This window comes from Triticum aestivum, chromosome 2D, assembly GCF_018294505.1.
Source record: "Triticum aestivum cultivar Chinese Spring chromosome 2D, IWGSC CS RefSeq v2.1, whole genome shotgun sequence".
Taxonomy (NCBI): Eukaryota; Viridiplantae; Streptophyta; class Magnoliopsida; order Poales; family Poaceae; genus Triticum; species Triticum aestivum.
Genome location: NC_057799.1, coordinates 642,807,727 through 642,829,491, shown reverse-complemented (window position 1 = coordinate 642,829,491; position 21,765 = coordinate 642,807,727). Strand labels below are relative to the sequence as shown.

Here is a 21,765-nt window from a genome sequence, read left to right as displayed (position 1 = left end):
CTCTCGGGGTTTGCGTCAGGGGGATCCGCTGAGCCCCTACCTGTTTCTTTTCTGTGTTGAGGGTTTCTCTGCCTTACTGAAGAAAGCTCAGGAGGACCGAATTTTTAGAGGTGTGACCTTTGGGAGCACTGGCCCCCATGTCACTCATCTTCTCTTCGCGGATGATAGCATTGTCTTCCTGGAAGGATCGCGGGATAACATGGCTGCTCTCAAGGAGATCCTGGGGACATATGAGCGTGCTTCGGGTCAGAAGGTGAATATGCAGAAATCCTCTATCTTCTTTGGGAAGGGGTGTCAGAGTGATCTCAAAGCCCAATTGAAATCTGATATTGGCATCCCAACTGAGGCACTCAGTGAGAGATATCTTGGTCTTCCTACCCAAGTGGGACGATTGAAGGACGGGGCTTTCAAATATGTGATGGAGAGCTCTAAAGGAAAGGTTACTGGATGGAAGGGACAGGGTTTGTCCAAGAAGGCGAGGGAAGTGTTGGTTAAATCTGGGCTCCAAGCCACCCCTACGCTCACCATGAGTTGCTTTCACCTCACAAAGAAAATATGCCGGAATCTGACTTCTATCTCCTCAAAATTCTGGTGGGGTGCGATGAATGGTGAAAAGAAGGTGCACTGGATTGCGTGGGACAAAATGTGCACCTCCAAGCAAGAAGGTGGTCTGGGGTTCCGACAGCCAGAAGCCTTCAACCAGGCTCTATTAGCGAAACAAGCGTGGCGTCTTCTCACGGTCCCCAACTCTCTGGTTGCGAGGGTGCTGAAGGCACGTTACTTCAAAGACTGCTCTATTCTGTCCGCTACTTGCCCGACCAATGCTTCTTTCACGTTCAGGAGTTTGCTCCACGGTAGAGACTTACTGCGGGAGGGGCTGGTTTGGCGAGTAGGGGATGGATCATCCATTCACATCCACCATGACAATTGGATCCCACGGTCAGGCTGCTTGAGACCACTGGGCCAAGCTTTCCTCCCGGGCGTGACTAAGGTGGCTCACTTGCTCTCGGATCAGGCAAATGAATGGGACGAGACGAAATTGGCTGCAATGTTCTCACCCTCGGATGCCCGGGATATTCTGAAGATCGCTGTTGGAGGAGCGGGTGTGGAGGATTATCAAGCCTGGAACTACACAAAGAATGGTATATTCAACGTGAAGTCTGCTTATCACTTGGCCATGTCAAGGACCCGTGCGAGAACTGGACAGCCAGGCTCGTCGTCCTCTGTGCAACGACATCAGGGTTATCTTGGCATCTGGAGCACTAATGCCCCGGGGAAGGCTAAAATCCACATGTGGCGGCTTGTTCGCAATGGCCTGGCAGTGGGGTCTGAACTTCATAGGCGCCGGATCAAGCCGGGTGTGTTCTATGTGGCATGCGGCAGGGACGAAACAATCTTCCACAGGTTCTGGGCCTGTCCACATTCGACTTTGTTCTGGCAGAAGTTGCATTCAGAGAAGGGCGTGGCGGTGGCACTCCCACCGTTTCCTATGGACTCCCAGAATGCGCTTGCAAATTGGCTCCTTGGATGGTTTGCGGAGGCGACTGATGAGGATAAACAGGTGATGGTTCAAGCAGTTTATGGGCTCTGGTTAGCCCGCAATGAAGCGCGAGATGGAAAATGATGGCCTCTCCTCATGAAATCATGGAGTCTGTCTACACCCTTTTGTCCGAATGGAGGCATGTTCACGACGGCGCAGCGAAGGTGCCGCCGGCCAGAGCGATGCAGCGATGGGAACCCCCGTCTACGGGGTGGGTGAAGGTCAATTCCGATGGTGCTGTCGCTAGAGATGGGGAGAAGGGGGGTGTTGGAGTGGTTATTCGTGATGCTGGCGGCGCTTTTCTTGCAGGAGCCTGTCAGTTCTTTAATCGATCGATTGACCCGGAGGCTGCAGAAATTCTCGCGTGCAAAAGAGGTTTACTCCTGGCTATGGATAGAGGTTTTCAGAGTGTCAATCTGGAGCTGGACAGCTTGCCTGTAGTGCAAATGCTTAATGGTCGTAACAAGTGCATGGCTGCTGTTGGTTCGTGGATAGAGGAGATTAAGGAGCTGCTGCGCACTCGGGCTGCGTTTCGTGTGTCTTGGGTCCGTCGTTCTGCCAATGTTGCTGCCCACAAGTTCGCAAAAGTAGGTGTGGGTGATGAGTTGAGTAGGGTGTGGTTGGGGTCTCCCCCAGACTTTGTTCTCTCTGTAATTTCTGATGACATCCCCAGCTACGCTGGCTAAATAAGAAGCAGCAACGTTTATCCCTCAAAAAAAAGAATATCTTGAGGGAATTATTTGTTAGTCCAAGGTAAGGAGATGTCGACATCGCCCGTGGCCACCCGCTGGTCCAGGCACCTCAAAGAAAGAGACGAGATGGAGCACTGTGGGCGGCGACACGTCACGCGCTCTTCCACCCAGGGCCACAGCAAACGAACCTACAGTAGTAAAGGTAATCGAGGTCAATCAGCAAATGCAAAGGCAAAGGCAAGGGAGGGACGGGAGCAAGCAACGTAGACGTAAGTACGTGATGCCCGTAGGTGTAGGCGTAACAGTTGAAATATGAGATGGGCCTAGAGCCCATACGACAATTTCAGATTTAATCTCTAAGGGCCTATGTAGGTGACATGATAAGGTGGTGGGAAGTTTAGTCCCATACCGCTAGTGGAAGGAGAGTTGGAGTGGTTTATAAGGGATTCTCTCCCTCATGCTATTGGAGCTTGAGAAGAAAAGAAGCCCACGCGCACTCCTCCTCCGCTCGCCACGCCGCGGGTTGCCATTGCCGGCGTTGCCAACCCTAGCCGCCGCGAAAACAGAAAGCGGGCTGCATAATCTCGCTAAGCTCCCCAATTCCCTCAAGATATTCGGGTCTAATAAATTAGTTGTTACGAAATATGGAACACGGTATTATTCACTACTTACGTACTTGGGGCTGCTTGGCGAAAGTTAATGTGCCGATCCCGAAAAGCGTAAGCTTGGACCAAAGACTGTGGACTGTGTTAATTTGGGCTACGCTATGAATAGGTCAGTACAATTATGGAGTCTAAGGATGCTACATTTTTTGAGGACATTTTCCCCATGAGAGATGTACAAAGCACTTCTAGACAGGAATCTGAGGAGACTCCTGAACCTGCCATTCCGATGAAATATTATAAACAAACACATGATGAAAATCCTGAGGAGGATAATGAGGAAACCCTTGGTAGGGGCAAGAGACAAAGGACTGTAAAGACCTTTGGTGATGATTTCTTCATATATCTCGTGGAGGATAATCCCACTTCTATTTCAGAAGCGTATGCATCTCCAGAAGCTGACTACTGGAAGGATGCGGTCCGTAGCGAGATGGATTCCATCATGGCTAACGGGACTTGGGAGCTTACTGAACGTCCTTATGGTTGCAAACCATTGGGATGCAAGTGGGTGTTCAAGAAGAAGCTTAGGCCCAACGGTACGATAGAAAAGTACAAGGCTAGGCTTGTGGCCAAGGGCTACGCCCAGAAAGAAGAAGAAGATTTCTTCGACACTTATTCACTTGTGGCCAGACTGACCACCATTCGAGTATTACTCTCGTTGGCGGCCTCGCATGGTCTCCTCATTCATCAGATGGATATTAAGACGGCTTTCCTGAACGGAGAGCTAAAGGAGGAAATCTATATGCAACAACCTGATGGTTTTGTGATAGATGGTCAGGAAGGAAAGGTGTGTAAGTTGGTGAAATCTTTGTATGGCCTGAGACAAGCGCCTAAGCAATGGCATGACAAGTTTAATGAAACGTTGACATCTGTTGGCTTTGTTGTTAATGAGGCCGACAAATGTGTATACTATCGCTATGGTGGGGGCGAAGGAGTTATACTGTGTTTGTATGTTGATGACATACTGATATTTGGAACTAATCTCAAGTTGATCGAGGAGGTTAAGTCTTACCTATCTCAGAACTTTGAGATGAAGGACCTTGGAGTGGCTGATGTTATCTTGAACATCAAGCTATTGAGAGATGATGAGGGTGGGATTACACTTCTGCAATCCCATTATGTTGAGAAGGTGTTGAGTCGCTTTGGATATTCGAACTGCAAACCATCTCAAACACCATATGATTCTAGTATGCTGATTCGAAAGTCTAAAGGCACAGGTATAGATCAATTGAGATACTCTCAGATTGTTGGTTCACTCCAGTATCTAGCGAGCGCAACGAGGCCTGACATCGCATTTGCTATTAGCAAACTGAGCTGATTTGTTTCCAAACCGGGCGATGTACATTGGCGTGCTCTTGAGAGAGTTATGCTTTATCTGAAAGGTACTATGAACTATGGACTTCACTATACCGGATACCCGTCGGTACTTGAAGGGTATAGTGATGCGAATTGGATCTCTGATGCTGATGAGATGAAGGCCACAACTGGGTATATGTTTACTCTTAGAGGTGGTGCTGTTTCCTGGAAGTCTTGCAAGCAAACGATCTTAACAAGATCGACAATGGAAGCAGAATTAATAGCATTAGACACATCGGGTGGCGAAGCGGAATGGCTTCGAGATCTGTTGATGGACTTGCTAGTGGTTGAGAAGCCGGTTCCGGCCATCCTTATGAATTGCGACAATCAAACAGTTATTGTCAAGGTGAAGAGTTCAAAGGACAACATGAAGTCCAACAAACACATAAGAATGAGATTGAAAGCTGTCAGAAAATTAAGGAACTCCGGAGTGATAGCATTGGATTATATTCAAACGGCTAAGAATCTGGCAGATCCCTTTACTAAAGGGCTATCACGTGTTGTGATAGATAGCGCATCAAGGGAGATGGATATGAGACCCACATGAGTTGCCATGGTAGTAACCCAACCTATGTGATCGGAGATCCCGTGAAGTAGGACCTAGGAAAACAAGCCAGTGGTGAACTGATGAGAGTAACTTTACTAAGCCACTCCGTTGGAGATGCAATACTCTCGCAAACTGTATGGAAGGATGACTACTGTCTTAATGTGTTCCAAGGCTTATTTGTATAAGCAAGATGCTATCCTACAGAGCGATCTTTGGAGGAACACACCTATATGAGCCCGACTGCTGGTCACAGTCTATGAGATTGGGGTGATCTCTAGCAAGCTCATGAACAGGCCAGGAGTGTGACTAATATGCTCCACCCGAGGGGTCGGCCTTCGGCAGCCTCGTATCAGTGAGACTTGTGGTGAAACTTCTTGACGCCAAACTGACAATTCAAGGCATAGTACATTGTTCAGTTGTGAAGGAGTGTAACTACTTGGTCTAGGTGGAGCTCAACCTTAATCGGTCTCCACTGAGATGCCGGTATATCAAATCAGCATTTGGAACAAAGGACAAGTGGGCCCCTGAGATCTGGTGGGGGGTTGTTGAAATATGAGATGGGCCTAGAGCCCATATGACAATTTCAGATTTAATCTCTAAGGGCCCATGTAGGTGGCATGACAAGGTGGTGGGAAGTTTAGTCCCATACTGCTAGTGGAAGGAGAGTTGGAGTGGTTTATAAGGGATTCTCTCCCTCATGCTATTGGAGCTTGAGAAGAAAAGAAGCCCTCGCGCACTCCTCCTCCTCCGCTCGCCTCGTCACGACGCGCCGCGGGTTGCGGGATTGAGCCAAGCCAAGCTCACTCCTATGCGCTTCTTTTTGCCGGTCAGGAACGGAGAGTCTTTGACATGTAGGGCCACGATCTGAGACGTCGGATCATGGGCTACCGACTTGGACGTGGGTTCAGCCCACTTCTCTCCACGCGCGGCCGCACATATATATGTGGGGCGCTGCCAACCCTAGCCGCCGCGAAAACAGAACGCATCTCCATCTCCACCTCCACGCCCACGTCGTTCCTCTGCTGCTGCTGCCGCCGGCGACTCCATCCCGTTCACCGCGTACACGGTTGACGGGAGAGCAGGCCTCCGAAACCCCGCCTCTCCGGATCCTGCACGGGAGAGGGGCGATTAGGTTTTTGGGTAGCGACTACGCGACTGCTCGCTTCTGTTCATCTACGTCCGCATCACCTTCGTCATCACCATGTCGACCGACGCCGACCGTGCCGCCGCTGAGAAGGCCGAGGCAGACAAGAAGGCGGCCGAGGATGCCGCGGCTGCTGCCACCGCCACCGCCACCGCCGCCGCGTGGCCGATTGAAGGGTATACATCGCTTATCCCTCTCGTGTTTCTTTCTGTTGTAGCAGTACTAGCGATATGCGTAGATGTTTCTACTATGTGCGTAGTACATGCTCTGTTAGATCGTAATCAGTGTGTTATTAATGCTGTCCATGTCATGCTCATGATTTATTTAAAGATTAATTTAATCGGAAAACTGCCTATTTAGTCATCAGTAACGACCTGACACGCACGCACTTCCGCGGTCTGCATCAGTCAGTTGGGAAAGAGCCGAGCCGGGCGACACGTATGGTATGGGCGCATGGCCGTATTCACGCGGCCGCATCTGGTGGCGGTGGAGGCCCCTGCACAGGCTAATTTTTTTTAATAATACATTTTTTAATTAATTTTCATAAATATTACGCTGGGTAAATTTTTTTTAAAAATAATACACCGTCGGCCCGCTGCAGGCCGACTGAGCCTAGTCGGCCCACAGCAGGCCGATTGGACTCCAGTCGGCCTACAGCTGGCCGACTAGCCCCTGTCGGCCCACTGTGGGTTGATTGGATCCTGTCGACCCACTGTGGGCCAACTGGAGCTAATTAGTTCGCTGTGGGCTAATTGTTTTTGCAAAAAAAGTAGGCATAAAAAATATAGAATGTGTATGAAAAAAATTGACACCAAAAAAATATGTTTGAAAAAAATGTTCCAGTTCCATACAAAAAGAGCAACCAATCATACTTAGGTCGGTGATGCTCCCATACCGGATCCGGAGCTGGAACATTTTTTTATACACGTTTAACCTTTCATTCCAATACATGAAACATTTTTGTGTACTCGTTGAACATTTTTTCAAATACATAATTAACATTTTTTTCAAACATATTTTTTTGGTGTCAACTTTTTTTCATACACATTCTATATTTTTTGTATAGATAAGGAACATTTTTTCAAATACATGATTAACATTTTTTTCAAACATATTTTTTTGGTGTCAACTTTTTTTCATACACATTCTATATTTTTTGTATAAATAAGGAACATTTTTTATACACACATTTAACAATTTTTAAATACATGCTTAACACTTTTTAAAACATATTTTTTATGTCAACTTTTTTGCATATATATTGTACATTTTTTGTATACATCAGGAACATTTTTTTATACACGTTTAACATTTTTTAATTACATAATTAATATTTTTTTAAACATATATTTTTTATGCCTACTTTTTTTGCAAAAACAATTAGCCCACAGCGAGCCAATTAGCTCCAATCGGCCTACAGCTGGCCGACAGGACCCAATCAGCCCACAGTGGGCCGACAGGGGCCAGTCGGCCAGCTGTAGGCCGACTGGTGTCCAATCGGCCTGCTGTGGGCCGACTAGGCACAGTCGGCCTGCAGCGGGCCGACGGTGTATTATTTTAAAAAAAAATTATCCAGCGTAATATTTAAGAAAATTAATAAAAAAATTGTATTATTAAAAAAAAATGGCCCTGCACAGCACGCGATCGTATCGGTTCGTCCCCGGTTCCCGCCTGTCCAAACACTGAACCATCTTTATCTACGTCTTTCTTTTTTTTTCTGGAATTTATCTACAATTTCTTTTAAACAGAGGTGAATGTTTACCTCATCACATTAAAAAATAAGAGGGATCCAAAAAGGTTCAAAGAGGTACATTACACCTCAACAAACGGAAGAGAAAACAGCCTACACTCACTGTATCAAAGAACACAAAAGCTTCACCCCCGCAAGGACCCAATTTCTTACTGTTAGAGTATTTGCTGAGATTATGCAACTGCTAATCAAGTCGTATCTAATGCACATGATGTGGAAGTTAGTGGATAGCAGTGTGATTATACCTCCGTTTGGAGAGACCATCTTAGTGGAGGCAGTAGAGTCCGATGACGTAGTAGATCACTCCGGCCGGCTGGAGCAAGAACAAGCCTTCACGCCAACGTCCAGCGCACTATGATTGGATTAAAAAAACGGAATGAGCCGCCACGTCACACACCCTCTCTTCCACCGACAGCGACCGCAAACTAAACTGAAGGTGATCGAGGTCGACGGATGTGACGGCGCAACGGCTTCCGCGGATGTAATCTGTTGCTTGCACCGTCCCTCCTCCCGATCTGATCTCGTCGTGATCACCGCGCTCTGGATCGGTGGATCGGTTGGGCACGTATGGGCGCAGGCGCATCCGGTGGAGGCCCCTGCCATGCCTGGCAGTGGCACGCCATCGTATTCGTTCGTCCCGTCCCCGGTTCCCGCCAGTTCAAACGCTGCACGGACTTTATGTACGTACAGTACGTTTTTTTGTTTTCTGTTTCTCCGTGTGAGCTGAGCTAGTACGTGGAATACTAACATTTTCTAGAGGTTATAGAGATCGATCCATCCGCGTCGTCCAGTTTTCCTCTAAACCCTAGACTCCCTGGCGGCGACTAGGTTTTGGGTGGATCTTGACGGTGGCCGCTGAATCCATCGGTGGGCCGCAAGGAAAAGCTCGGGGACGATGGCAACATCGCTGCCGGCAAAGGTTGGAAGAGGAGCGGTGCCCTATCCCCTCGCTCCGCGCGGGCGCAGATGGAGGAGGCACTCGGCAAGCTGGACATCTCCGAGGAGGAGGCAACGCCTCTGGTGATCGACGACGCTAACGATGATGCTCCGGCAAAGTGGCTACTGGCAGGGAAGGTTTTGCACCGGAATCTCCTCCACATACAAACGATCTGCAACGCCTTACGTCCTGCATGGGGAAACCCTAGGGGGCTGGAATTCCGGCCCCTAGGGGAGAATTTGTTCGCCGCTGAATTCGACTCCAAGCGAGATCGAGATCGCGTCTGGGAAGGCGCTCCTTGGCACATTAGCAAAAACGCGGTGATCCTGGAGTACTTTGAAGAGCACATGCAGCCGTCGGAACTCAAGTTCGACAGGTTGCCGGTCTGGGTTAGGGTAGTTAATCTACCTTTTAACCTCAGGAATAACACAAGAGGCTTGGCGATAGCGCGCCAGATTGACAAAAACGCTGCCATCGCCCAGATTGATCCAGTGGGAGGGTTCCTCAGGGCACGAGTCACCATCGACGTGCTTAAACCCCTCCGCAGATGGATTGTCATTGAATCAACCAAGAGAGATCAAGTGGACTGCTATGATATTGAGTATGAACAGATACCCCACTTCTGTTTCTCTTGTGGACGATTAGGTCATGCCGATCTCTTCTGTCCCACCCCAGGGACAAGGGATGCTAATGGCGATCTTCCCTTCAAGGCAAGCCTCCGGGCGCCCGAGGATCGGAAGAAGGGTTTTTCTGGGGAGAACTTGACAAAGGAGAAGCCAGAGTCGCAACGCAGCACACGAGAATCACGCTCGTCTAGTTCCAAGCAGAAAGATGGGGTTGAAGTGACCTCTCCTGTCAAGAATCCATCTCTGAACAAGAGGAAAGGAGGGCCACCTACTCAAGTCTATCGGAAAGTGGTGACAACTCCCCTTGCTATCACAGAGAAAGGAGAAGCGCCTGAAAACGAAAATGATCAGCGGGGAGTGGCTCCAGTTGGAGAGACAGAGGATCTGGGATCCGTCTTTGTGGAGAGAGAAACAAAGAAGAAGAAACCGACACCCCCTTCGTCGGAAACATCGGCAGCGACTGCTAGTCAGCGCTGCCAGTCGCAATGAGTACTATCAGCTGGAACTGTCGAGGGCTTGGGAACCCTCAGACAGTTCGAGAGCTTCGCAAGATTGTGAAGCAAGAAGGACCCGCCCTTCTGTTCGTAATGGAGACCAAGATCAAGGGCAAAAGAGTGGAAGATCTGAAATTTACTTTAGGTTTTTCTGGTTGTTATGCCGTCGACAGCGACGGGCTTAGTGGAGGCATTGGAATTTTTTGGTCTAAAGATGTGGACGTTAGTCTGAATAATTTCAGTCAATCTCACATTGATGTATCTGTCAAACAGGATAATAAAACTTGGCGTTTCACTGGTTTCTATGGAGCGCCACGAGTGGAAAATAGACATCACAGCTGGCGGTTTCTCCGCACGCTTTTTGCTGTCCCGCATGATGCATGGATCTGCATGGGTGATTTTAATGAAACGATGCAAGCGGACGAGCATTTCAGTGTTAATGCGCGGCCGGAATACCAGATGAGGGCGTTCCGGGATGCGGTTGACGATTGTTCCTTACAAGACTTGGGATGGAGAGGTATTCCCTATACATGGGATAACAGACAACCGGGGCTCGCAAACGTGAAAGCCAGGTTGGATCGAGTGCTTGCCAATGCGGGGTTTCTGAACCTGTTTCAGTTTACTTCGGTCAAGCATTTAAGCAGTGTGGAGTCAGACCATTGCTTCGTCGTAGCTGAACTCAGAACAAGTTTGAATAACAGTTGGCCTCGAGCAAAACGAAGCTTCAGATACGAAGATGTATGGCAATCTCATGGTCAGTATGACCAGCTCGTGCGCAATTTATGGCAAGCCGGTGCTGGCCAGAGAGGTTTGCAAGGTGTAGTGGATGCACTAGGGACAGTGCAGAAAGATCTAGGAGCCTGGGGCGAGCGAGAATTTGGAAATCTCTCAAAGAAAGTTCGCAAACTTCAGAAGCGCCTAGACCGGCTACGGAGCGTCTCGATGGGCCGAGGGCCTACGGAGGAGGAGCTAGCGGTAGCATCGCAACTGCGAGAAGCCATGAGACAAGAGGAGATCTGGCTTAAGCAAAGGTCGCGAGTGCTCTGGTTACGGGTGGGAGATCGCAATACCGGATACTTTCAAGCTCAAGCCGCCCATCGCAAGAGGATTAACCGTATCACTTCTCTGGAAAATTCACAAGGCCAAATTCTGCAAGATCCGGAGGAGGTGAAGGAGGAAATTAGCAATTTCTATCACGCTTTGTATCAGACACAAGGTTTCAAACCCATGGATGAACTTTTGAACTGCGTGCAACCTAGCGTCACCGAGCAAATGAACGATCACATTAACAAACCATATGTGGCGGCAGAAGTGAAAAAGGCCCTGTTTGACATGGCGCCATCCAAGGCCCCGGGGGTCGATGGTTTTACAGCAGGTTTTTACCAACGGCATTGGGAGATCCTTGGCGAGGATATTACAATGGCCGTGCTAGAGTTCCTGAACGGAGGAGAATTACCTTTGGGACTGAACGACACTTCCATCACACTGATTCCCAAGGTACGACATCCACAAAAAATATCTCAGTTCAGGCCGATTGCACTATGCCCTGTCCTTTATAAGATTGCAGTGAAAGCAATTGCAAATAGAGTCCGAGGGATTTTGGATGAGGTGATTGGAGAGGAACAAAGCGCTTTCGTCCCGGGACGCTTAATCACAGATAACGTACTGGTGGCGTACGAAAGTATTCATGCTATCAAAAGGCGAAAGAAGGGGAAAAATGCATGTTGCGCGGTCAAGCTTGACATGCTCAAAGCATATGATAGTGTGGAATGGCATTATCTCGAGGCGATGCTCTTCAGGCTGGGCTTCGGTGATAACTTTATTCGTTTGATTATTAAGTGTGTGACTTCAATCCGGTTCACGATCAAGGTTAATGGAGATCTTCTCCCTTATTTTACCCCTTCAAGGGGGCTTCGTCAAGGATGCCCCATGTCACCATACTTGTTCTTAATATGTGCTCAAGGCCTTACATCACTCCTGAATAATTTTGGTGGCGCATATGTTGATAGAGGCATCCGGGTGAGCGTTCATGCACCGTGGGTTAACCACCTACTATTTGCTGACGACAGCTTGATTTTCCTCAGTGCAAAATCTCATAGCACAGAGAGGCTCAATGAGATTCTCGGGATTTACGCTGAGTGTTCTGGACAGGCAGTGAACCGAGAGAAAAGCTCGATCTATTTCAGTGCCAACACGGGTCAGCCCCTACGACAGAGTTTGAAGCAATCTCTTGGCATTTTCGTGGAAGCTTTCTCTGAACGTTACCTGGGCCTCCCGACGGCGATTGGCAAAATTACCAGTGGGACCTTTGATCACATGGTGGACAGGTGTCGCGATAAAATGCGTGGCTGGTCAGAGCGAAACATGGCCTGTGCGGCTAGGGAGGTTCTTCTCAAGACAGTCGTCCAGTCGATTCCCACTTTCAGTATGAGTTGTTTCCTCCTGACTAAGAAAGTTTGCAAGTCGATCACTTCCTGTATGGCTAAGTATTGGTGGGGCAGTTCGATCGACAAACGTTCCCTACATTGGCTCTCTTGGGAAAAGCTGGAGGTGCCGAAAGTGAAGGGCGGCATGGGTTTCCGCAACATGCAAGGTTTCAACCTAGCGATGCTTGGGAAACACGGCTGGCGCCTTCTAACCAGACCGGATTCTTTGTGTGCTAGGGTACTGAAGGGCAAATATTTCCCTCACACGGATTTTCTTAATGCGACAGTTCCGGCCAGAGCTTCGGCAACCTGGAAGGCCATTGTTGCAGGGCGAGATGCATTACAGGTTGGTCTCATTCGTCGAGTAGGCGATGGCTCAACCATCTCAACATGGACAGATAGTTGGATTCCGAACACGACCGCACTGAAACCCTCGGGGCGCATCGGCACTGCGCCGTTAACAAGGGTCTCAGATCTTATTGATGAATACACGGGGAACTGGAATGAACAACTAGTCCGTCAGAATTTCTTGCACCCGGACGCGGTAGCCATCCTAAATATACCACTCAATCCGGCGGGTGGTGAAGATACTTTGGCCTGGGCTTTGGAGAAGTCGGGTATCTACACTGTGAAATCAGCGTATCTTTCTCTTATGACTCACAACGAGCTTGGCTCTTTAGAGGAAGGGGCGATCGCAGAAACTTCATCAGCTAACAAACAGTTGTGGACTGCTTTATGGCGACTTCGAGTCGTTCCCAAAGTTCGGGTATTTTGGTGGAGAGTTCTCCGAGGGATACTACCTGACTCGACCACCTTACACTATCGTCACATCAAGCAGTTGGGTCCGTGCGATGTTTGCAAAGCGATGGACGAGGACATGCTACATGCACTAATCCATTGTACTCATGCAAAGGCTTTCTGGGCTGCCGGTAAGGACAGATTCCAGCTCTCTCTCCCACGCTTGCACCATGACACGTGGGCACGTGATATTCTGCTTGATCCTATGTTCATTGATGAGGAAAGATGCAAGATAATTACCATTATGCACAACATTTGGTCGTCACGGAACAATTGGACTCATGATCGTGAAGGTTACAACCCTGTTCAAGCGTCGAAGTGGATTCACGAGACCTTGGCGATCCTGGAACTTCCTTCCTTGGGAAGGAAAGCGAGGGCGGGTCAGTGCTGGAGGCCACCTGAAGCTGGTTGGGTCACTATAAACACTGACGGCGCACTTAATGTCGAGGACATGAAGGGAGGAGCAGGAGGCGTGGCTAGGTCACACATTGCGTTCCTTGGTGCCTGGTGCAAACCTCTGGTTGGCATTACGGACCCCTTCATTGCGGAGTTGTTTGCTCTTCGAGACGGGGTGATTTTTGCGCAACTTCGTGGTTTCTCACATGTGATCATGGAGATTGACTGCCTGGAGCTAGTTGATCTATGAAAATCGCGCAGTAACACAAGATCAGTTGCTGCGCCTATCTTGAATTAATTAGAGGAAATTGGTGCTACCTTTGCTTCTGTTTCGGTTACTCATGTTAGTAGGGAAGCTAATATGCCGGCGCATCAGTGTGCTCGTCTAGCTAGTACACTGGATGGCACCGAGAGTTGGCTTGATGCAAGCCCTGATTTTTTGGTTTCTTGTCTGCGGGCTGATTGTAACACTATGATCCTACGTTAATAAAGTTCCTGAATTCGACGCAAAAAAAAAAAAAGCAATAGTCGTACGGAAGAGAGCCCTCGTCATTGAGCCCTAGTAGGCGCACGAGCAGCAATAGTCTACTCAGACCGGCTCCATCGGTGGATGGTCCATGCATGCCCGGCCGGTTCCCGCCCGCCCCAAACGCACCTGCGCCCGGGCAACGGTGGTCGGCAACACACCTTGCCAAAATTGGTAGTCGGCACCCGGACCGGCCGCGTCTTTATCTGCATGGATCCATTCCGGACTTGGACGGACGCACCACCGGGCCCCTGGCCGAGCTCGACATGTTTGTACACGAGCCTTTGGTCGATATCGAGTATTTCATCACTAGACACTACTCCCTCCATTCCAAATTACTCGTCATTGTTTTAGTTCAGAAGAGTAGTTAAGAATATGTCTAATCTTTCTCTAAAAATATTAACTTTCAAAAAAGTCAGCTTGAGATCTCCGACCGAGTTTTTTCTTTCTTTGAGAGGAACCAAGCTTTATCCATCAAAGTTCACCACAGGGGAGATACAGTTTAAACCGTGGGGTTGGCTAACCATACGTGGCTCTCCCGATTCAACGGCATAGCAAACTTGGCTACACATGGGCAAACTAAAAGATACATTAAAACTCTTTGATCTACGAATAATTTCTGCTGCTATCTGGCAATATTGTCCACGTACAACTTCACTTCCCTTCTAGATGTCCCTTGCCACTTGTTTTGAATCGGTTGCCATCATGAAACCATGAATAAGAAGATCATTTGCTAAGGCGAGGGCCTCTCTGCATGCAATAGCTTCCAACGTTGCCACCTCTCGAACTCCATGAATTACTAGAGCCGAAGACCACTACTACTGAAATTTAAGCGAGCAACACCACTACTGAAATCCCAAGGTAGCTCTTCTTGTTGAAACCGCGCGCCGATTGACTTCCCGTCGCTGTAGCACTAGCCTGCCTGTCATCTCGACGCCGATCCCCGATGTGGCGCCGATGATGGCGTCATGACCTCATCGACTATGACGCGCAAATCTTCGTCTCTCGGGCCCGTCGAGCCGGCCATGGACACCTCAACAAGCACTGTGAGAGATGCTGGGGACCTCACGCGCTTATCTGGTGTAGAAAGACGTTGGGTGTTATTAATTTATAGAAAATGGTAGTTACATAGACTTTTAACTCTTGAAATTTAATGAGTTAAGTATCGAGGGATTTGTTGATAGAAAGTTAAAGCATAGAAAAAGTAGGCAGTGTGCTTCTCTCGTCGTCATCAACTATGCTCCCGAGCTGAGCTGATGAGCGGGCAAATTTGGTAACACCCGATTCCGGCCATTAGTTGGAGCCTTGGAGGAGGAGGAGCGGCCAAAGTTGGGGGCACGTCCATCGCCGCCGATTGGAGTTAACAGATGGAGCTGAGGTGGACATGTGTTCACTTGCTTGCTCCTCGATCGTAGTCATCAAGCATGAGGTGAAGTAAAATGTAAGGGACAGATAGATACTCAAGTGTATATAAATATATTTGCCGGTCACGCAGATATAATTAAGACTTTTTAACACACATATAATTAAGACGTTTTTAACGCAGATATAATTAACACTGACGACTGGCCAACAGGTATTTCCTTTGCCGATACGTGCTGCATCAGACTTGAGTTTCATTCAAAGCCGCACAGTGCCGGAGGAGCAGGTGTAGCAGCCAGGGAACGGAATGAAGCTTCCTTCCCCCTCTTCTCCGGTCCGCGCGTGATGGCGAGCGACAGAGAGTGAGAGGATCGGTCGATGGAGCTCTTTTTGATTTCTTCTTCTGGTCGCCCCTCTCTCGTCCACCGATCAAACCAAGCCAAGAAGCCAAATTCTTCTGGCAGGCACCAAATTAAAGCTGGCCCGCCGCGCGCGGGGAAGCCTCCGTTTTTCCGGCCTCGGATGGGCTGCTGCTCGACCGCGACACGTTTCCGCATTACCTAATGGATGACCTGATGACTAAGCCACATGATTTGTTTGTTAAGGACACACGGATAGTATTAGTATTTAGCCAAGGACTAAGCAGAAGTGATCAGGTGATACCTACGTTCAAGGCGATCGACATCTCCCTGCTTAATTGCTTGCTTAAATTATGCTCTTCATCATAATCATAATCATGACACGACGACGGCCGACAGGTGGTCGCCGTACGTCCTGTACGTGAGTCACCTACGTTTCTGGAAGGTCCAGGGAGAGCTACAACAAGTACTCTGCAACGCAGTCGTCGTGACACTTGGCGCTCGCACCGTCACGCCATATATATAGACGCAGGCTCATTACGGGAAATAAGATTCGTAACACGTCAACAATGTACACGTCATCCGCACCGCCACGTCGTATATCGCGGACATATGTTTCCAAGCAGACGGGTTTCTGTCAGAATCTTTATCTTCTTCAGTCAGTCTTTCACACGTCCCCGGTTCCGTTACCGCAAAGTAGTACGTAGGCCACAAGAAACTTCCCCGTGATCGTTCCGTTTAAATACATACAACATCGTCATCGTGTACCTGCATAACAGAAGCCAGCAGCTCGTAACAAAATTTCGATTTGGGTTTGGGTTCCTGCCAAGAGGAAGAAGACGAGTCCCCATCGCAGATCAACAACCGCCGCGAATCTCCCGGCGGGCCCGGGCCGGACCGGCGCCCACCAGCCGCCGGCGAGCTGACCAAGCGAACCAAAAGCGAAACCGCCTCCACTCTGCCTCCTCGTTTATAAACCGGCACCATCGGACGACACCAGCCAGTCACGCCCAGAGCAGAGAAGAGAAAGGAAACCAACACATTGGCGCTCTCCACGCACCATCGCTAAGACGGATCCATCATCCATGGACGCCCTCACGCTCACCTCCCTCCTCAAGGCCGCCGCCGCCGCCTTCCCCGACCGCCGCGCCATCGCCGTCCACGCCAAGATCGACCTCACCCACGCCGCGCTCGACGCCCTCGTCGACGCCGCCGCCGCGCGCCTCGCCGCCGGCCCCGACGGGCTCCGCCCCGGCCAGACCGTCGCGCTCTGCTTCCCCAACACCGTCGAGGTAACCGATTCTTTACTAATCAATGGATCGATCGATGGATCGTCGTCTCACGCGGCTCTGTTTCTCAATTCGTCTCTCTTGATTTCGCGCGCGCAGCTTGTGGTGGTGTTCCTGGCGGTGATCCGCGCCCGTGGCGTGGCGGCGCCGCTCAACCCGGCCTACACGCAGGACGAGTTCGAGTTCTACCTCTCCGACTCGGGCGCGCGCCTGCTCGTCACCGGCGCCGACGGCAACGCGCCCGCGCAGGCCGCCGCCGCCAAGCTCGGCCTCCCCCACGCCGTCGCCGCCACGCTCACCGACGCCGCCGGCCCGCTCGACCTTGCCGGCCTTGCCGGGGACATCCAAGATAACAACCCCGCGCCGCAGAACAACGGCACCGTCCAACATCAAGAGGAGAACGAGCCGTCGGACGTGGCCCTGTTCCTGCACACCTCCGGCACGACGAGCCGGCCCAAGGGGGTGCCGCTCACGCAGCGCAACCTGGCGGCCTCCGTGCAGAACATCCGCGCCGTGTACCGGTTCGCGGAGACGGACGCGACGGTGGTGACGCTGCCGCTGTTCCACGTGCACGGACTCATGTGCGCGCTGCTGTCCTCGCTGGCCTCCGGCGCGTCGGTGGCGCTCCCGGCCGCCGGCCGGTTCTCGGCGTCCACGTTCTGGGCCGACATGCTCGCGGCGGGCGCCACGTGGTACACGGCCGTGCCCACGATCCACCAGATCATCCTGGACCGGCACGCGTCGCGGCCGGAGCCGCGGTACCCGGCGCTCCGGTTCGTGCGCAGCTGCAGCGCATCGCTGGCGCCGGTGATCCTGGAGCGGCTGGAGGCGGCCTTCGGGGCGCCGGTGCTGGAGGCGTACGCCATGACGGAGGCCTCCCACATGATGACCTCCAACCCGCTGCCGCAGGACGGGGCGCGCAAGCCGGGGTCCGTGGGGCGCGCGGCGGGGTCGCTGGAGGTGGCGGTGCTGGACGAGGCCGGCAGCCAGGTCCCCGCCGGCGAGCGCGGGGAGGTGTGCATCCGCGGGCCGAACGTGACGGCCGGGTACAAGACTGCCGACCCCGGCGCGAACGAGGCGGCGTTCCTGCACGGGTGGTTCCACACGGGGGACATCGGCGTGATGGACGGCGAGGGGTACGTGAGCCTGGTGGGGCGGATCAAGGAGCTGATCAACCGTGGCGGCGAGAAGATCTCGCCCATCGAGGTGGACTCGGTGCTGCTGGGCCACCCGGACGTGGCGCAGGCGGTGTCGTTCGGCGTCCCCGACGAGAAATACGGCGAGGAGATCCACTGCGCGGTGATTCCGAGGGAGAGCGTGGCGCTGGGCGAGGAGGAGGTGGTGGCCTTCTGCCGGAAGAACCTGGCGGCGTTCAAGGTGCCCAAGAAGGTGTACATCGCCGCCGACCTGCCCAAGACGGCCACCGGCAAGATCCAGCGCCGCATCGTCGCGCAGCACTTCTTCGTGCCCGCCGCCGCCAAGGCCTAGAAGAGCTCGTCGGTCCGTCGGTCTTTTGTCTGTTTGTTTACGTCGACATAGACAAAACAGGGGATTTATCATGAAATTGCGCGCCACATGACATTGAAGACCGGTAAAGGTTGTTGATTTGATTGATGAAGATTACTATACTTTTTCACCGCCGTGCAGTAACTGCAGTGCATGCCGACGAATAAACCATGGTCGTGTCACCCACGTCATTCTTTTCTCTGAAGGAACATGACAAGAAACTGCACCCGTGAATAGGAGCCCGTGAGCGCGCGCCGGCCATGATCACGGGTCGCTTTTACTGGTCAAAGTATGTACATATATTTTACAGAGAAAATGGAAGGATTGGTTCATGGTTGTTTGGTTTCGCGTCGTGTCGTGTCGTCGAAGCACATGCTGTGGGATATTCTGGAGCTTACACTCGTCGTGGCTCGCGTGGATTGACATCTTTTTGGGTTGAGGAAAGTGATGGTCCGGTTGAGACGGTGTAAGCGACAAATAATTGTCGCGTCGTCGAATTGATCTCGCGTCTCGTCGACCACCGCGGTCGCCGTCGACGGAACGGACAACACTCAATCGACTTGTGGCTGTTGGCGAGTGGCCGGCGACGGCGACATTCCCTTGGACTAGCCCAAATATATATACTCCCTCCTTCCTAGTAGAATATAAGACGTCGATTGACTTTTCTGGTTTTTGTTACACAACTTTGACTATGGATTCCATGTATTATGTCTACAAAATTAGTATGCAAACATATGACATAAAATTGTTTTGAAAGATAAATATGACAATGCCGTGCCGTGCAAAGTCAATCGCGTCTTATATTTTAGGAAGGAGGGAGTATTTTTCAACAATTGGCGTCAAATATTCGGTTTCGTCGCGGATTATTCTCTATACTTATACTACTTAAAAAGAACGTAACATTCATATTTCACCCTTTCTTCGTCAATCTCTTTATATATCTGGCTTTTATTTCCTTTGTCCCAACACGACTTGGAAAAGTCTTCCTCCCCTTGATCTCCTTCGGCAAGCCCGTCAATTCGCCTCCTCTCTGCTTGCCGCTCCAGCGGCCGGTGGTGGGGAGAAAAATCCTAGTGTCTCGACTACCGCTAGTAGATAGGTAGGGTTTTACTCTTCGCAGCGGCGACGCTCCTTCTTCGAGTCGATGTTTCAGGCTCTGATCCTCCTCAAGTTCGTTCGTTGGGACGAATTAGACAGAGCTCGGGTGTAGATTCCTGCCAGCTCCTTTGGGTGGCGAGGTTAGGGCTATGCAACGGCGATAGTTGATGTCAAGTTCTTCAGATTGATTCAAGGATTCAAAGGCGACGACTGCGGCTCGAGGGCACTGGTCCTTAGGGGCACATGCACGAAGACTTACCAGCTGTCATCGACAAGATCAAGCCAGCTCCGGCATGGGAGCAGCGATAGCAGTGCGTCGGCAGCTCGTTCTGGAGGCGGCAATGGTCGTTCGGTTGTCAATGGACCTTGATGTTATTTTAAATTGAAGACCTCATCTTTAGTGACTCCATTTTAAATAGAAGACCTCAATTAGTTGTGAGCCCTTAAAAATTAGTAAGCATATTGTATAGTATAAAAGAATTGAATGAGAGTGCTTTGAGAAATTGTTAACCTGGTCAAAATTGGGTGACCCAGTTTCAATTGAAGATCTCACTTGATTGTGAGGCACTTTAAAATTAGAGAGCTTAGAGCATCTACAGCTGGACCTCTCGTATCGTATCTGTCTCAAACGCCCGGGCAGGCCGTCCGGTCAGTGCCTGATCACAAAAAATCAACCCAACTGGACCACTCAAACTGCGGACAAACGTCTAGGTTGACCGACACCCGTCATATCCAGCCCAAATATAGGGCAGATATGGGGCGACCTGGGCATGCCCGGGCGCGTCCGCCTGACCCGCTCGGCCCACCACGGGCCCCACAAAAAACCCCAATCTGGACGACAAGCTCAAACCCTAGCTGACTCTGTCCCTCTCTCTCTCGCTCCATCCACTCCTCTCCCTCACCCTTTCTGATCCCATCCACCACGATGAGCAGCTCCGGCAGCGACTCCGGCTCGGAGCTCGACTACGAGGAGGAGATGGCCCTCCGCATTGCGCTGGAGCGGTTCAAGGTGGGGACCGGCGGCAGCTCCGGATCAAGAGCGTCACCGCACCTCCCGCGCTGGCGCAGCGCGGACGCCGGAGCTGGACCCTCCCGGCCCGCACGCAGCGATGCCCGGTCAGCACAGTCTGCGCCGACCCCGCGTCGTCTCTTTCCCCCGCAGGACGCTCCCGCACGCGGCCAGCGCTGGGTGCTTGTGCCCGCGCCTCCGGCCCGCACGCGCACTCCAGAGTCGGAGGCGCGCGCCACGAGAGGCAGCGTGCGCGGGAGAGGGAGGCGGTGGAGCAGTCCGCGGGACGAAGCCGAACGCCGACGAGGACGCGCGTCTCCTCGCCTGGATGTACCGCTTCTCCCACACGGCGGCGGGAACGGACGCTCACCGCCTCCAACGGAAGAACGCCAAGGCGCTCCGGCTAGCTATAGAGCAGTCGGAGCGCGAGGCGAAGGAGGCAGCGGCGGAGAAGGCTCGGGTGGCAAGGCTGAAGCGGCAGCAGGACAGGGCGGTTCGTCGGATGAAGGGGCCCATCGTCCTCTCGGACTCTGACTCCGATGGCAGCGACAGCGGCACCTCGTCGTCCGGCGACCAAGACCCTCCACCACCCGCGGGCGCCTACAGCTGCACCGGCGACCGGAAGGGCAAAGGCCTAGCGAGGAAGTGGTGATTCCGCCTCCTCCCCTCCTCAATGTATATATTGTTTGTAGCTGTAGAAGTTTATGAACTTGTTCGTGGACAAACTATGATCTTTGGATGTGTTGAAGTATGTTATGTCTCTTTGTATCCGACTTTGTGTTCCTTTGCAGCTCAATTTTGTTTTCCGTTGTTTGATCACGTAGGATAGATCAACGTGTGCATGGTATTACCGATATAAGGCGCCGGATATGAGATACGCGGATGCAGAATGACAAATATGAGGGGTGTCTGGTCAGTGCCCGGACGCGTTTGCGGATGTTTGAGGGGCCAGATTATTGTGTTGTAGATGCTCTTAGTGTTAGGGAGGACGTGTCTATACCCGTTGCAACGCATAGACAATTATTTAGTTTAGATTAAAAAAAAAGTAGGCATTGGGCATTGCGCGGGTGCTGCCTGTCACTGTCACAATATGGGAGTGAGCAGTGGCATGGCATCTCATCGTTCGGCTACAGCTCAATGATCAGGGCTCCATACGTGCGGGGTTTGGAGAGGCGGGAACCGAGGACGAACGATTGCGATCGCGTGGCAGGCAAGGCAGGAGCCTCCACCAGATGCGCCGGCGCCTGC

At 51.3% G+C, this 21,765-nt stretch overlaps 1 protein-coding gene across 1 annotated transcript; it reads left to right on the top strand.

Annotated features, from left to right (window-relative positions):
• The first annotated feature begins 16,384 nt into the window (after positions 1–16,384).
• On the top strand, positions 16,385–18,540 carry LOC123055296 (oxalate--CoA ligase). The gene is made up of 2 exons (XM_044479292.1): positions 16,385–16,907; positions 17,004–18,540. The coding sequence occupies exons 1-2, from the start codon at positions 16,701–16,703 to the stop codon at positions 18,390–18,392; spliced, it is 1,596 nt and encodes a 531-aa protein (XP_044335227.1). The 5' UTR covers positions 16,385–16,700; the 3' UTR covers positions 18,393–18,540.
• The last annotated feature ends 3,225 nt before the right edge of the window (positions 18,541–21,765 follow it).

Coding starts and splice junctions, on each gene's coding strand:
- LOC123055296 (XM_044479292.1), top strand. CDS start 16,701: ATGGACGCCCTCACGCTCACCTCCCTCCTCAAGGCCGCCGCCGCCGCC. Junction 16,908..17,003: donor GCTTCCCCAACACCGTCGAG/GTAACCGATTCT, acceptor TCGCGCGCGCAG/CTTGTGGTGGTGTTCCTGGC.